The 15,952-nt window shown below is 41.3% G+C and overlaps 1 protein-coding gene across 2 annotated transcripts in view; it reads right to left on the reverse strand.

The window, feature by feature from the left end:
- The window catches only part of POU2F3 (POU class 2 homeobox 3), a 98,797-nt gene that overhangs the window by 31,303 nt on the left and 51,542 nt on the right, over nucleotides 1-15,952 (reverse strand). The window contains exon 1 of one of the 2 annotated variants that reach the window (XM_088791408.1): nucleotides 11,697-13,553. The exons of the other annotated variant lie outside the window; for it this stretch is intronic. Coding sequence (XP_088647534.1) covers nucleotides 11,697-11,792 — 96 coding nt within the window. The 5' untranslated portion in view covers nucleotides 11,793-13,553. Of the gene's footprint in view, nucleotides 1-11,696; nucleotides 13,554-15,952 lie in introns of those variants that run through there. 2 annotated transcript variants of the gene reach the window in all.

A 15,952-nucleotide genomic window follows, 5' to 3' on the forward strand; every position in this document is an offset into this window, starting at 1 on the left:
ACCACTAAACTATTGTCTGTGTCTATGAGTTTTTGTTTCTCATTTGTTTGTCTTGTTCTTATGTTGTTTTGGTTTATATACCACATATCAGTGAAATCATATGCTTCTCTGCTTTTTCTGTCTGACTTATTTCGCTTAGCATTATACACTCAAGATCCATCCATGTTGTCACAAATGTTCCTATATCATCTTTTCTTACCACCGAATAGTATTCCATTGTGTATATATACCACAACTTCTTTATCCACTCATCTATCGAAGGACATTTTGGTTGTTTCCATGTCTTGGCCACCGTAAACAAAGCTGCAATGAACATTGGAGCACACGTGTCTTTATGGATAAATGTTTTCAGATTTTTTGGGTAGATACCCAGGAGAGGGATTGCTGGGTCATATGGGAATTCTATTTGTAATTTTTTGAGGAACCTCCACACTGCCTTCCATAACGGCTGCACCAGTCTGCATTCCCACCAACAGTGTATGAGGGTTCCTTATTCTCCACAGCCTCTCCAACATTTGTTACTATTTGTCTTGTTGATGATCGCCATTCTGACTGGGGTGAGGTGATATCTCATTGCGGTTTTTATTTGCATTTCTCTGATGATTAGTGATGTTGAGCATTTTTTCATATGTCTGTCATTTGTATGTCCTCTTTGGATAAATGTCTCTTCAGGTCGTCTGCCCATTTTTCAATGGGGTTTTTTTTTTGTTGTTGAGTTTCATGAGTTCCTTGTATATTTTGGATATCAGCCCCTTATCGGAGGCACTGTTTGCAAAAATCTTCTCCCATTCAGTTGGTTGCCTCTTTATTTTGTCGATGGTTTCTTTTGCTGCATTGCAGCTTTATTTACGGTGGCCAAGACATGGAAACAACCAAAATGTCCTTCGATAGATGATTGGATAAAGAAGATGTGGTATATATACACAATGGAATACTATTCTGCCATAAGAAAAGAAGAAATAGTGCCATTTGTGACAACATGGATGGATCTTGAGATTATTATGCTAAGTGAAATAAGTCAGACAGAAAAAGTCAAGAACCATATGATTTCACTGATATATAGTATATAAAACTGAAAACAACAAAAATACAAGACAAACAAATGAAGAAACAAAAACTCATAGACACAGACAATAGTTTAGTGTTTACCAGAGGGTAAGGTGGGGAGGGTGGTGGTAGATGAGGGCAAAAGGGATCAAATATATGGTGATGGAAGGAGAACTGACTCTGGGTGGTGAACACACAATGGGATTTATAGATGATGTAATACAGAATTGCACACCTGAAACCTATGTAACTTTACTAATGATTGTCACCCCAATAAACTTTAATTAAAAAAAGAAAAAGAAGAAGGGCATACCAGGTAGTAGCAGCAGCTTGTCCAAAGTCATACAGGGCAAAACAGTGCTTCATGTTCAGGAGTGACAAATGGCTCAGCACTTCTGCATCATAGGGTTGGAGAGGCCTGGGTCAGCTGCCAGGGCCCGACGACTGAAGCTTTGTGTGCCATGCAAAGAGTTTAGACTAGACTCTGGGGGCACAGTGTAACTAGAGTAAAGGGGAGTGACATGCTGAGATTTTCATTTAGTTCAATTATGCTAACAGTGGCATGGAACATGGATTTGAAGGAGCACAAGGTATGTTAAAAATATACAGTGAATACTGCTGCCAAGTGCCATCCAATGGAAAGGCAGGGATCTTCAATACATGAAGTGGTGCATCGAGCCTTTGTAACAGTGTGTAACAAGTTTCAATTTGTTCGGTGCATTCAGTCAGATGTGAGCTACGGTTGAGAGAAGGTGTGTTTTAAAGTGTGCCATAAATCATCCTCCAATCATGACAATGCTCCATGTCACACATTGCTTCTGCTATACGCAATTTCTGTCAAATAAAAACATTAAGGAGTACCCTCATCCACCTTATTCACTGTATCTGGCACTATGTGACTTCTGGCTCTTTCCCAAAGTCAAAATTATTCAGGATATCAAGGCAGACATGACAGCACAACTGTCATGGACAGCAGTTTCCAGAGCTGCTTCAGAAAGTGGCAAGAACGATGGGATAAGTGTGTTCGAAGAGAGGGAGAGTGTTTTGAGTGGAATTAATGGCAATGTGTCTTTTATCATGAGACATCTTTTTATTTAAACATTCACTGTATTTTTTGATCACACCTCATATAACTATAAACAGGGCAACTAGTTAAAAAGCTGTTTATTGCAGTCGTCTAGGTAAGAACTGATGAGGACATGCCTAAAGACAAAATAGCAAGAATGGAGCAGAGGAGACAGATGAAGAGTTTTTAGGATAGAAAATTTATTTCCACGCCTAAAGGTTTATCCTTTATGACAAAGGACTATTTATTTCAGGAATTCTCTGTTGAATGCCTGCAGGACTAAAAGAACACAGAAAAAAATCTGAAAGATCATAGCCAACCAAATTGCTAATAATAGATGGAGTGGAGGGTACTTGGAGATCTAGAAGGTATTCACTTTCTAAATCATATATTTCTGCAATGTTCAATTTTTAAAAAGCTAATTATTAATTTTAAATTAAAAAATTAAGATTAAAAATAGCAAACACTCGAAATTTCATATATATGTACTGAACTTTTCAGTTTACAAGGTGTTGCAGAGTTTTCCTTTTGCCGTGTGAAAGGGAAGTCTTGAAAAGTTTAGGGGCACATTATCTAAATAAACAAACACATTTATATAGATATGTATGGTATGTGTATATATGTATGTGCATTTTTTTAAAAGCAATAATTGGGAATCCATCTCATTCTCTTACTGCATCTTGAGTCACTGTGACCTGCAGACCTTACTTATATATTTTCAGATGTTCTACAGTTTACAGAGCACTTTCAAACATCATTTTGGTTGATTTTCAGAATATTCCCATGAGATTCAAAAGGCAGGTAATGTTATTCCCATTTTACAGCGGAGGAAAACAAAATTCATGAAAGGTAAAAGATTTATCCAAGGTACACAGCTGGCTAGTAGAAGAGATATGGTTTGAACCCAAATCATCTGATTTAAAATTCAACACATCTTTCAAATTCCTAGGATTTTTCTGAGGAAGGTTTCCCAAATAGGTGAATTTTCAAAGTCACTGAAATCTCTCCCAAAGCCTGTTTTAGTTTTGGGTAGATATTTATTTGGTTTCATTTTGAATAGAGAGCTTGCTAAAAGGTATTATATACAACCCTACTTTCTCTTAAAGAGTACCTAAAAGACAATTTAGTCAATGACTAAAGTCATAATTGTGAACTTTTAAAAGCAATCATGCTGTTGGGGACACTGAAATGTTTGGCCTCTGTTGGCTGTGGCCCTAATTGCTTTTTTTGTAGCTCTGCTTTTTCAAGGATTTTACTTCTTTCTCATAACCAGCTTTTATCTGCTACTCTTGATATGCTTGCTTCTAGCAGCCCCCTATTCCACCTCAAATTTGCAGCTTTTATTTGCTAAGGGCTAGAAAAACCAGATAAGTAAGCTTTTTACAACTATTTCTAAAATAAAAGTTTAAGGCTCTGAGAAAGGGCCTGGCTTGAGGTCTCATTGTACTTCTTTTGGATTCTCAGCTGGGTTCTAAATAGGTGGAGCTGCTAGCTCTCTGGATAAGTGAGGCACTGCAGAAGCTCTATGTAGCTCTCTGTAACAATGGGCTTCTGGTTTAATTTCTGTTTAGTACATTATCTATCCTATTACCCTTATTAGCCCGGGACAGGACTCCATTTTGTGAAACCCACACAATGGACAGTGTAAGCTACATTATCTAAGACTGGGGAGCAGTTAACAAATTTGTTACCTAAAGGCTGAACGAACTTGAGCCAAGGGACTCTTTAAAAGTGCATCTGTTCCTTTGCTTATAAAAGGGAAATAACTTCTGATTCTTACCTAGGTCTCAATGGTTAGTGTTAAATGTCTGTAAAACCTACTCCACAGAGGGCTTTCCTTTTTCTGTCACCAAAACAATATGACAATAATGATTCTGCACATTTATTACCCGGGAGACCTATCTTACTACAGCCTGCCTAGCACAGAGCATAATGCCTGTCACTTAGAAAGTGCTTATTAACCATATGGGGAATTAATGCATACTTTCAACAATCCTAGAATATAGGAAACTGAGTCTCAGAGAAATCAAGTGATTTCCCAAAGACCACACAGCTAGGAAGTGGCAGAGCTACAATTCGAGCCTGGGTCTGCCTGGGTTCAAAACCAATCTTCCTTCCACTATGCACAACCGACTTAAAAAGTCATGGGAAACTAAACTCATTACCTTTTATACAGGGTTCCTAGAAATGAAATCAGGTGAATGCTGTAATGTGTGTGTGTGTGTGTCTCTGTGTGTGTGTGTGTGTGTGTGTGTGTGTATGTATGTATTGTCCCTAGACATCAAAATGGGGTCATATGGGCTGAGAGAGAGTTGATTAACAATGGCTCACTGTGGTCCATGAGGGACATCTGTAATGGCATGCCACAGGACTCTGCTAATGATCCAGTCTTGCTAAGAATGTTATCAGTAACTTGGGTGAAGATGTAGTGTGCGTACTTATTAAATCTCTTTATGAGGAGCAGGGCTAGTTAGTACCTTGCAGAAAGACATAAAGATTTAAAAAAAAAAAATTGAAAATATAAATGGAAGGGAAGCGATAAGATAGAACATAAAAGCAAATGTAAAACTCCTTTACTTAGAATATGAAAATTAACTGTACAAGTTAAGACAACAGTTTATATTTAAAAAGACTTGGGAAGTGTAAACTGACTCTAAGAGCATGTAAGTTGACAGTCGAAAACAATCTATAGGGTAGGCTGTACTAATAGAAGTATTAGTACCTCAGGGGAGGTTCCGCTAGTTGACCATGTAAGTGCCATGAGGACAGGCCTACTACTGTCTTATCTGTTCCTGGCGTGACTGGGATCAGGGCACAATAAAGATATAGTGCATGCTCAATAAAAATTTGTTGAATGAGTAAACAGATGAATGAATGAACAAATGGTCCCACTGTGCTCTGGCCGAGATAAATGTCATCTGAGTATTGAATGTTGTACACTGGTGGATATTAAAGAGGGTGGTGGCAAACTGAAACATATATATATATATATATATATATATATATATATATATATATATATATGCATCAAGGTACAAACAAGTTTAAGGAGTTCATCATAGTATTGTTAAAAAAATATTTGAAGCAACCTAATACCTATCAATAGGGCAATGGAAAAGTAAAATTACATTAAAACAGTAGACTCTTATGTGGCCTTTAACAAAAATCGTACAACTCTATATGTACTGCCATTAAACAACCTATAAATTTTATTTGTAAATTTAAAAAGAAAGTTGCACACAGTATAATTTATACCTATATACATATATGTACATAGATATACATATATGTACATTTTTAAAACTCCACAAACGTTTATATATTTCTATTTGTACCCATATCCATGTAAGTGCAGAGAAAAAAAGTCTTTTCGACGTACACACACACACACACACACACACACACCCCACTGATAACAGGAGCTACCTCTGAGGTGAGTGCTGAGACTGAACAGGGATCAAAAGTCTTCTTTTTTATGTCTACTATTAAACTTTTGTACAAAAAGAAAGTATTCATGTATTATGTATATACTTGCATTAAGTAAGGCAATCAGAAACTTGATATGTGGAATCATTTATGGAACTCTGGATATTTACATAGAAAGGGGAAGATTTCAGGGTGATAGCTCTTCCCAAATATTGAAGGGCTGTGGGTGAAGGGGATAAACTCAGGCCCTCAGGCAGTGACCACCACAGGAAAGTCAATCATGGGTCTAATAGGAGAAAGAATGGCATAATATTGCAACTCACTCAATCCTGAAGTAGGCTGCATTCTGGGTGGTGAGTCTAAAATTCCTGGGAGAGACTGGGGCCATCTGACAGGGGTGTCAGCAGTAGAATGTATGCGCCAGGAGACAGGTTAGGCTGGAACCACTAGGCTTTTGAGGTTCCTGACAAACAAATCATTTTTTCTCTTTCTTTTTTTGGGGGGAGAGTTCTGATAGTTTATTTTGCCAAATAAGAATATTAAAATAACTAATATTACCTACTCAGATTATCATTTCATTATATACAATCAACATTTTAACATAAAAAAATGCAAAATCTCAGACTGTAAAAATTGAATATATTTAGCCTTATAAAAATTTGCTACATTTTCTTTTTTTAAAATGTCACTGCAGACAGTGAAACTTTAGTTGTAAGACATTATATTATGAATAAATAAGTATATTAACACATAGGATAGAAGGGAGGAAGAAAGCCTTTGTGTCAGATAGCAGAGATCTGTGGAGCCCTTATGTATAGGGGACAGATGATTTGAGGGACATTTTAGCCCTAAAAGTTGATGTGTCTCTGACTCACCCTAAATTTGTCTCCATAATTCATGAAAAATAAAGTCATAGTGATATCAGGAGTCATTGGATACTAACAAAGACACTGTTTCCATTTAAATGGCCAGAAGAGGGTAGACCCAGGAATGCCACATTACTCCCTAAGGGGCCTTTTTTGGCTTTGGATGAGTAGCTTGGTGCTGAACTCCCAACCTCAAAGAGTTTCAAAACCTGGGCTGGTCAGAGTCCTATATGCAGAACCTGGATCAGTAGACAGTAGGCCCTAGCACCTAGCAACCACTGAGCAAACAGCGAAGATGCTTCAACCAACAGTTCCTGGGTCCCAGCCAGACGTGGCAGAGTTGGGAAATATTTACCTGAGCTGACTGGATGGAGCCCACTGCACTCTTTTTGCATTAACCCAACAAGCTCACCTTTTTGGGAAAGGGGTGAGTGTACATCACTGACTGAGAGAAAGACAACAGAGAATAAAGCAGCATAAGAACAGAGGCCCTGCAAAGCAGAGATGGGAATTCATGGCACCCAGGATGGAGGGATGGGTGGGTAGGCGGATAGGTTCATTCCAACTATCCATCCATCAATTCATCTGTTTAGGAAACCCTTATTGAATGTTTACTCTGTGCCAGGCACGGCTGCACTATAATAATAAAAACATAGATTCTTTCCACAAATATTTCAGTCTGGTAGGGGAGGCAGACACACACAGCAGAAGCTTGTCAATGTAAAGAAAGTGGGATAGTCCCAGAGGGCTACCTGGAGAAGAAGACACTGGAGCTGAGTTTGGAAAGACGAATGAGAACCTGACAGGAAGATGGGGAGTAAGGGGGAGAGCGGGGCAGATGCCAGGGCTCATTCAAAACAGAATCAAGATGCCTGTCTATTCCTCTTGTTCCTCCCTACCTTCAGGACATCTGGGCATTTCAAAGAGGTATCTCACTGTTTCTTATAAGCACCCAGGCAGTACTTGGAAGTCCTTAGGACCTGGGAAAGAGGGGACCTGGAGACCTCTTATGAAGTTGGACTCCCTAGATCTTATTCCCTGAAAGGCCTGCCTAAGCAGGATGGGGCAGCCCACCCTAAGAACGCTGGGCCCTTGCCAAGTTCCCAGGTCCTAGGCAAAGTCCCGAATCCCAGGACCTGCCAAAACCCACCTTGCTTTGTGCCAGAAAAGTGTCTGTCCCTCCCAGGCCCCTGGGCAAGGCCACGCTCTGGCAAGTACCCCACTAGCCAGGAAACTGCCCTGTCTGTTCTGCCAGTCCCAGTGTAAGGGGAAGCACCAAATCCTCAGAAAGGAAGTTGGTTCTGGTTCACATCAGAGAGGAAGAGAGGAAGGGACTCCTTGCCTTTGAGTAGCTGCACTGCTTCCCCCTCCAGACAGAGTGATGTTAACCTTTTCTGGCCTGGTGGCTTTTGCCCTAGCAGCTCGATTGCTCCTCTCAACCTAACTCAGAGCTAGGGCCACAGAAGTACTCCACCACTGATCCCTGCAGGAATCAATGCTTACCCCACACTGACTGGGTGTTCAAATCTTTCCAGGCCTGTTTATCAGCAACATAAGTGTCCTAAAAACCCATTTCCCCTCAGATAAATCCATTCACAGTGATGGGGTAAAGTTTAAAAACGCCCTTGTTAGGATCACACACTTTCTTTGAGAAGATGTCATCAAGAAAAGCAAGATTAATATATAATTCACTTTAAGCAAACCCCATGGATGATGTTTGGCTCTAACTGACCATAAAAGGGCATTCTTTGTTCTATGAAAAGGTTCAGACTAATATTCATTTAAATAGCAGACTCTCTTGGTAAAGAAAAATAAAATTTAGTTTACAAAATTTTGACTTATGTACAGCATTTCAGGAACCACTCTTTTAGGTATAGTAAGGCATGCTTGTGTTTACCTGGAACAGAGCAAGTCTGGCATATTTTTATTTTTCATTTTTTTATTATTAGTTTCTGGTGTACAAAACAACATAATGATTAGACATTTACACCCTTCACAAAGTGATAACCCCAACAAGTCTATTACCCATCTGACACTATACATAGCTACTACAATACCACTGATTACATTCCCTATGCTGTACTTTACATCCCGTGACCATATATATATATATATATATATATATATATATATGTAAAATTATAGTTGACATTCAATAGTATTTTATATTTGTTTCAGGTATACAGCCCAGTGGTTAGGCACTTATATAATTTCTGACCTGATCCCCTCAATAAGTCTAGTGTCCGTCTGACACCATACATAGTTTTTATAACATTATTAAGTATATTCCCCATACTGTATTTGCGGCATATTTTGCTAATTATTTTTCTAATAATGAGCTGAGTCAGGTGAAAGGGCACAGGTAAGAACATTCAGAGGAAGGAAGGATAGCATTTAGGGGAATCTAAGTAGAACACCATCTGGAAAAAGGCTTCCAGAGCCTCCCAGGGGCAGAGCTAAGAAGAAGGGGCAAACAGGAGCCAGGCTGATGTGAAAAGGGACAGCCAGAACCAGTACTGTTGCAACAGCAACAATAACTCGTGTTGATTGAGCGCTTACTATGTCCCAGTCACTTTACATTCAAGATCTCAGTTAATCCCCTCCTAACAACTCTATAAGGTTGATGCTATTATTTCTCCCCCATTTTACAGTGGCAGAAACTGAGGTGTAGAGGTGAGTAATGAGGTTACACAGTTTCTGTTGGTAAAGCCAAAAGTCAAATCCAGGTCTGTGTGATGCCAGAGCTGGACCTCTGACGACTACACTCTCATCTGTAAGCCTAAAACTAGGGACCCCCTATAAGCAGTCCATGCCAATGTAGTCTGTGGAGAAAATATTGTAAGGTGCCAGTGCAGGGGAGGGGCTGCCAAGAAAGAAAACTAAAACAGGATGTGAACCAAGGATTCTTGAGGTTTGGAAGCCAAGGGGATTTTAGTGGCCACACAGGGGAGAGGGAACGGCATCTTGACACTTGATCTGGACACAAACAGCAGAGGTCCAGGAGGCTATGGGGGTGATGAGGGCAGCTGCAATTAATAGAATAAGCTGGAGTTGGAGACAACAGACCAGCAGTGAATAAAGTGCCTATTATCGTGTAGACACTGGATAAAAGTAAATCAAATAAATCCCAGCTCTGCCACTTAATTGTTAGTCACTTTCCCATTTTGAGCCTCCGTTCCTTTATTTGTGAAATGAGAATAATACGTGCTTTACATAGTTATTGTGAGAGGGGAAACCTATTGGCTTAATGGAGTCCTCTGTAGGTTGTTAAGGAGAGAGGGACATGAAATGGGAAGTGACCTTGTAGGGAACAAAACAGGTACATAGAAACGGCTCCTGTGCCCTGAGAGTAGCCTCCAAAGCCACTCTTGGTCTGGACATTTTTGAGGTAAAAAAAGTTTATTTTCAGCAGCAGCTGTGATTCCAGGAGAAGGAGAATCTGGTTACTAGGCTGCCTTGACAGCCCTCTGAGTAAGGGGGCAAAGGGAAAGCCAGGTCCTACCCCCTGCCCTGCAGGCATACACCCAGGCAAACACTCTTCTCCTTTCACCCTTCTCACGCACAGGCCCAGGAAGGTGCTTTTCATGGGGCCAGGGGAACCCTCTGGGTGGGAACCCTTCTTTACCCCACCCTTTACTTGGCAACCTGCCCCGAGCCTGCAGATACTATCTCTGACATTCCAGCTGGCAAGCTCCAGCCATGAAAGGTCTGGTCTGCAGGAGTCGGTATGGGTGAGAGGGCTCAGAAATGTGGAAATGTACTGTACAAATGTCAAATGAGGGGCTCTGGGTAACTTTAGATCATTTCTCATTTGCAGGAGTGTGCTTTCTTTCCCCAAAGCAGCCTGGTACATGTAGTCAGACAGGCCTGTTGTATATCTGAGCTCCACCTTGGGTAAGTTACTTAACCTCTCTGAGCTATAGTTTCCCCAGCTATATAATGGGAATAATAATGCTTACCTCACTGGGCTGTCATAAAGATTAAGTAATATCAAATAAGATATAACTTTATGTAAAGAGCCTGGCATATCCCATCATTCTTGGTTTGAATCCTGGCTCTAAGCAAGTCCCTGGACCTTTGCCAGCCTCAGTTTTCTCTTCTGTAAAATGGGGATTATAAAAGTTCCTGCTTGAATAATGGCCTCCAAAGATGTCCATCTTGTAATGTCTGGAACCTGTGAATATGTTCCCTTATGTGGCAAAAGAGACTTTGCAAATGTGATTAAGGTTAAGGACACTGAGATGGGGAGATAGTCTGAATTATCCAGGTGGACCCAATCTAATCACATGAGTCTTTAAAAGTGGAGTCTTTTCTGGCTATAGTCAGAAAGAGATGACAACAGAAAGGTCATAGAGATAGGCAAGGAAAAGGACTTTCCCATAAAGCCTTCAGGAGGAATGTAGCCCTGCTGACACTTTGATTTTACCCCAGTGAGATCCATGTCTGACTTCCAATCTCCAGAACTATTAAGATAATAAATTTATATTGTTAAACCACCAAACATATAAACAAACTACTACTCTGGGTTGCTGAAAGATTTAAATGAGATACTGCTTAGGAAGGGCTCAGCCCACCAAGAGCTTGTTAAACTAAGGGTATTAGCTTTTTCTGTGATTGTCTGGGGCCAAATCCAGCTTCCCTTTCAAGATCCCTGCTCCAGACTCCTGCGTGACAGGGGGAAGAGCTGGCCCTGCTTTTAGTCTCACCAGCGTCTGCATCTACCAAAGGCAACTCCTGAAATCTCCAAAGAAAACCCACTTTTGCATTTCTGCAGAATCTAGGAAAGGGTTCAAACACTTTCCTCTCCCACTGCTCTCCATCCCATACCTGAGGAACATTCCATTTCCACTCCCCATCTGGTTGCATCCATAGGCTTGTGTCAATGCTGGAGTCTGAATGAGCTAGGCCCCAGACCCAGTAACCCAGAAGGGCTTTGTGGTGGTGTTCGGGTTGTCTGGTAAACCAGGGTTTACCAGGGACAGGCCTCTGGAGAGCCCACAACTGTTTCCATTCCTATCTGCTCTTCACTGTCCTATTCTCAATAAGGCTTGGTCCATCCAGTACTGGGGCTGTTGCCAAGGCCACAAACAAGCAAGCAGGAAACAAATGATTTCTGAGCCTCAGGCCAAAGAGCCAAGAAAGGCTGCAAAGAAGGACAAATTCTCACCTCTCCAAAGGCAGAGACACTTATCAACTGCTTCCCATCCAAGCTTGGGTGGTATGTGTGAGTGTGTGTTTGGGATGGAGGGGAGGACTTAGATTTAGAGATCATGGATCTCAGAAAAAATTACCTTTCTCGTAACATCCACAGCCCATTTAAGCTGGTACAAGCCGAGCTCAGCAGCCACACAGGGAGAGAAGAGGAAGAACAAAATGTGGGTTCTCATTCATCAGAAAATAATAGGAGCTAATGTTTATTGGTTGATTACTATATATTAGAGACTATACTAAATCATATATCTTAACTATAATTAATTCTTACAACATGCCTAGGAAGTAGACATTATTACTGTTCCCATCTTCAGAAGAGGATATGAGGCACAGAGACAGACAGAGGCAATTAGCTCAGTCACTACATGGGACTGACTCCTCTAGGAACAGCCGTGGAGTGGGAGAAGCATGCAGTCTGGAGTCTGGCCTGGCTTTAAATTCTCCACTTCTGGGCAGTGAGATTCTGGGAAAATTCCTTAACCTTTTACTGTTTCAGTTTCCTCATCTGTAGAATTGGAATAATCACAACTGCCTCACAGGGTTGATATAAGTATTAAAGGGAATAGTGGATATAAAGCATTTTGTACTCAGTGCCTGCACACAGGCAGGATCATTGTTTTAACGATTATTGTTTTATCATCTTAACTACAATAAGTAAATGATTTTGCAGAAGGGAGGCATTTAATCTAACCGATTATCTCCCACTTGAAAATGCTGCTCTGTATCTACCTAGTCACTCAGCTTATTCCCTGTTGAGACAACAATGGTTTACATATCCCTTGTTCTAACATTTTTAGGAAATTTTCAGACCTTTCTCTCTCATTGGATAGCAATTAAGTTCTCTGAGATCAGAGGCTGAGTGTGTTGTTTCTGGGATGCCTCTTTTCAGGGCCAGGGGAGCCTCCTTTTTCCACTGCCCTGTATTTTTACATGGAAGGACTGCAGCTAGAGGAACATCTCACTCTCTGCCTCCTGGTAGAAGTGACCTATCTCCATGGTGGGTCTAGGTCAGCTCTCCTTACTGGGGATGATAGCTAGCCAGGAAGTCATTTTCTGAAATCTGTGGGGTGGTTTTTCTGGTAGTCTTAATAATTAGGAGGCTCAATTTGCATTTACTTGGCAGAGGTATACTAGGCATCCTGTAATGAAGAAGACAGCACAAAACAAGAAACACTTATGCCCCATACAATTTCCATATGACTTTCAAATGAGCCATCAGACATTTGTGTCAGTAAATACCTGCCTATAATCAAATGAGTCTAGGACCCTATTCCATTTTTTATGCAAGCACAAAGTATCTTTTGTACACTTTTAATATGTATTGACTTTTTCCATGAATGCCATTTTCTGCATAAATCGAAGAAACATATTTTGTTTGAAGGTTTACCAAGAGTTAACATTTAGGAAAATGAGCTGCCAATATAGCATATCAACATCAGTCTGTATTTGTGTCTGTCACATTCATATAGGCATAAGCATCCTACTATCATGTTCAACCTTCTAAGGGAGTGTGCCCAAGGACTTACTTGCTGAAATACGTATTATTTTATTATAAATTCCTTTTCATTCTCCTTTTATTCACATTTGAGTATCTCACTAATTTTTATTTATGTTTTATCTAAATTTTATTCTAGGCTATTAAAGGGGATTTACAGAACCCTTGTTACATAGGACATTGGGTCCGATAAAGCTAAGAACCACATGTTTAGAAGGAAGTGGGTGTGTGTAGCTTGGGCCCCTTCTAGGACCTGCCTGTTGGCTTGGAGAGTACTTTACAGTCTGTTCTCCATGAGCTGTATCTGTGCCTGGTGGATGTATTTAATTCTGGAATGAAGTCTTTCAAAGCCCGCTGTGGACGTACATCAAAACCATGTCTCCACTGAAGCTCTATCTGTCAGGCTCCTGCATGTATTTTTTCAATTGTGTTGGTACTTTGGAGGGGGTAAAAACAAGAGGGATATTATGCATCCACACTCTAAAACCCAATCCCACTGCTTAGGGTTGAGCAAAATATGGTTTGCTGGTTCCTCAACCTCTTCTCTCTCTTAGTCTGCCTGTTCTCCAATAATCCTTCCTCTATCTGAAGTATGGAACAAAAAGCTGGATCCTGCAGCAGAGGGAAAGAAGCCTCAGAAGACCCTGAGTCTCAAGTCCTTAATTTTCATCCTTCCAAGTCTTTCAAAGTCAAAGGGAGGTGTCAGAGTCTTTCTCTGGCTTATTGAGACCACTACCCCGGCTCTATTCACCTGCCTAGCTTTCTTAGACTCACTGAACCAGCCACATGGGGCTTTATCATAATGTGGTGGTTGGGGGGAGCCCTCCCTGTCCTCCACAGCCTCTGCTGCATTTTCTTCCCGCCAGATGGGCGCTCCTGTGAGCAGGGATGTATTCTACTCTCCTCTCACTCCTCAATACCCAGCTAAGTACAGGTTTGTGGAACTAAACAAAAACACAGTCAGTTAATTTACTCCCTTGCCCTCTCTCACACAATTGATCTGGTGCAGCTCTGAGGCTGAGGGGCTGAGGGGGAGGGGGGGAGGGGGAGAGGGGGAGGGGAAGGGGACTTAGTATGCCATCACTGCAGATCCTCACTCGCCAGCTTGAGAGTCTGGTCCTGCCTGCCCTGTGTCTCCCTCATGGGCCTCCCTGGAGAAGCATCTCCAACATTCTGAATCCTCAGAGACCTTCCTTTCCTTAGGCTGAATTTTGTAGATTTTAGAGAAGATGTCCCATTGAGCCAATTAAACACTGCAAATCAACATATACCAGGAGCAGCCAAAGAACCACAATAGTTCACCTTCAAGAAAACAAGGAAGGAAAATCCCATCTGTTTTAAAGCTAAATACTATATGGGGCATACTAGGACAACTGCTCTGGACTAGCTGGCATGGGGTCCAGAGAGAGGCACAGGAAGTGAGATATTGGTATATTGGTGCAGGTGAGCTGAGAATGCTGCCAAGCCTACGACTGAGAGAAAACCACAGGCTACTGATTCTCAGCTTTAGGGCAGGAAGCTAACAAGGATACCTGATAACTTGCTCCAGACTTTCTTCTGGCCTCAGAGAACTTTTGGGTGGTCTTCTATCAAGATGGCATTCAACAACATAGATGGAAATACTGCTATGATCATGGCCCTGGATAATGAGGGGTCCAGAAGTCACTAGAACGAAACAGCCTGAGGCTCCCCGGGTATAAACCTGTCATTGTGGACTCTCCAAGCCCCCTTAAGCCAATTCTACCTTCCAATGTCCTTCTGAAGCTAGATGTTGGTTCAAAGAGCAGGAAATGAAAGTGGAGAAACTCCGTGACCAGGAGAGCTGTCCCCTGGGCTCCTAAACTCATCAACAGGGCACTCAGCCCTGTCTCCCTCTCCAAGGAACTTTTCTCATCTTCTAGGCTAAACCCTCCACTGGGCCCACCCTCTATCCATGTTCTCGCTTTTCTGTCTCCTATACTGTATCTTCTATCTCTTCCCTGGCCCACACCCACTAAAGTCTCCCTCATCCCCAAGAGGCTTCTCTTCACACTGTCTCCATTTCAGGCCAACACTTCATCATGGGTAATTACGAGGTCTGACAATTAAGTTCGCGAACTTGTTGCACCGATGTTGGTAACTTTTTTTTTATACAAGAGGGATTATTCATCATGAATTTGTACCAACTAGACAAACAGTTAACTGAGTTTACTATTTGGACATGCTGAAAAAGCCGAATGAAAAAGTTAGACAACGTGAACTTTTTGCCAACTCATGGCTCTTGCATCACGACAATGCACCAGCTCACACGGCACTGTCTGTGAGGGAGTTTTTAGCCAGTAAACAAATAACTGTATTGGAACACCTTCCATACTCACCTGATCTGGCCCCTAATGACTTCTTTCTTTATCCAAAGATAAAGGAAATATTGAAAGGAAGACATTTTTGATGACATTCAGGACATCAAGGGTAATACGACGACAGCTCTGATGGCCATTCCAGAAAAGGAGTTCCAAAATTGCTTTGAAGGGTGGACTAGGCCCTGGAATCAGTACATAGCTTCCCAAGGGGAGTACTTCGAAGGTGAAGGTGATCGTAGTGATATTCAGCAATGAGGTGTGTAGCACTTTTTCTAGGATGAGTTCACGAACTTAATTGTCTGACCATGTATGCAGTTCTTGTCTCCATCATTTCATTAACCCCTATTTAACCCTCAACTGTAACAATTTTGCATCTGCTCTCACCATAGACACTATAGACACTAGGATAAGGCCATCACTGTTTCCCTCACTGCCAAACCATCGCTCACTTTCAGGCGTTGGGCTCTACAGTATCTCTGCATGCTCTGATGCTGTTGGCTAT

This window comes from Rhinolophus sinicus, chromosome 14 (assembly GCF_057876585.1).
Source record: "Rhinolophus sinicus isolate RSI-liver-muscle chromosome 14, RSI-T2T, whole genome shotgun sequence".
In the NCBI taxonomy this organism is placed as follows: Eukaryota; Metazoa; Chordata; class Mammalia; order Chiroptera; family Rhinolophidae; genus Rhinolophus; species Rhinolophus sinicus.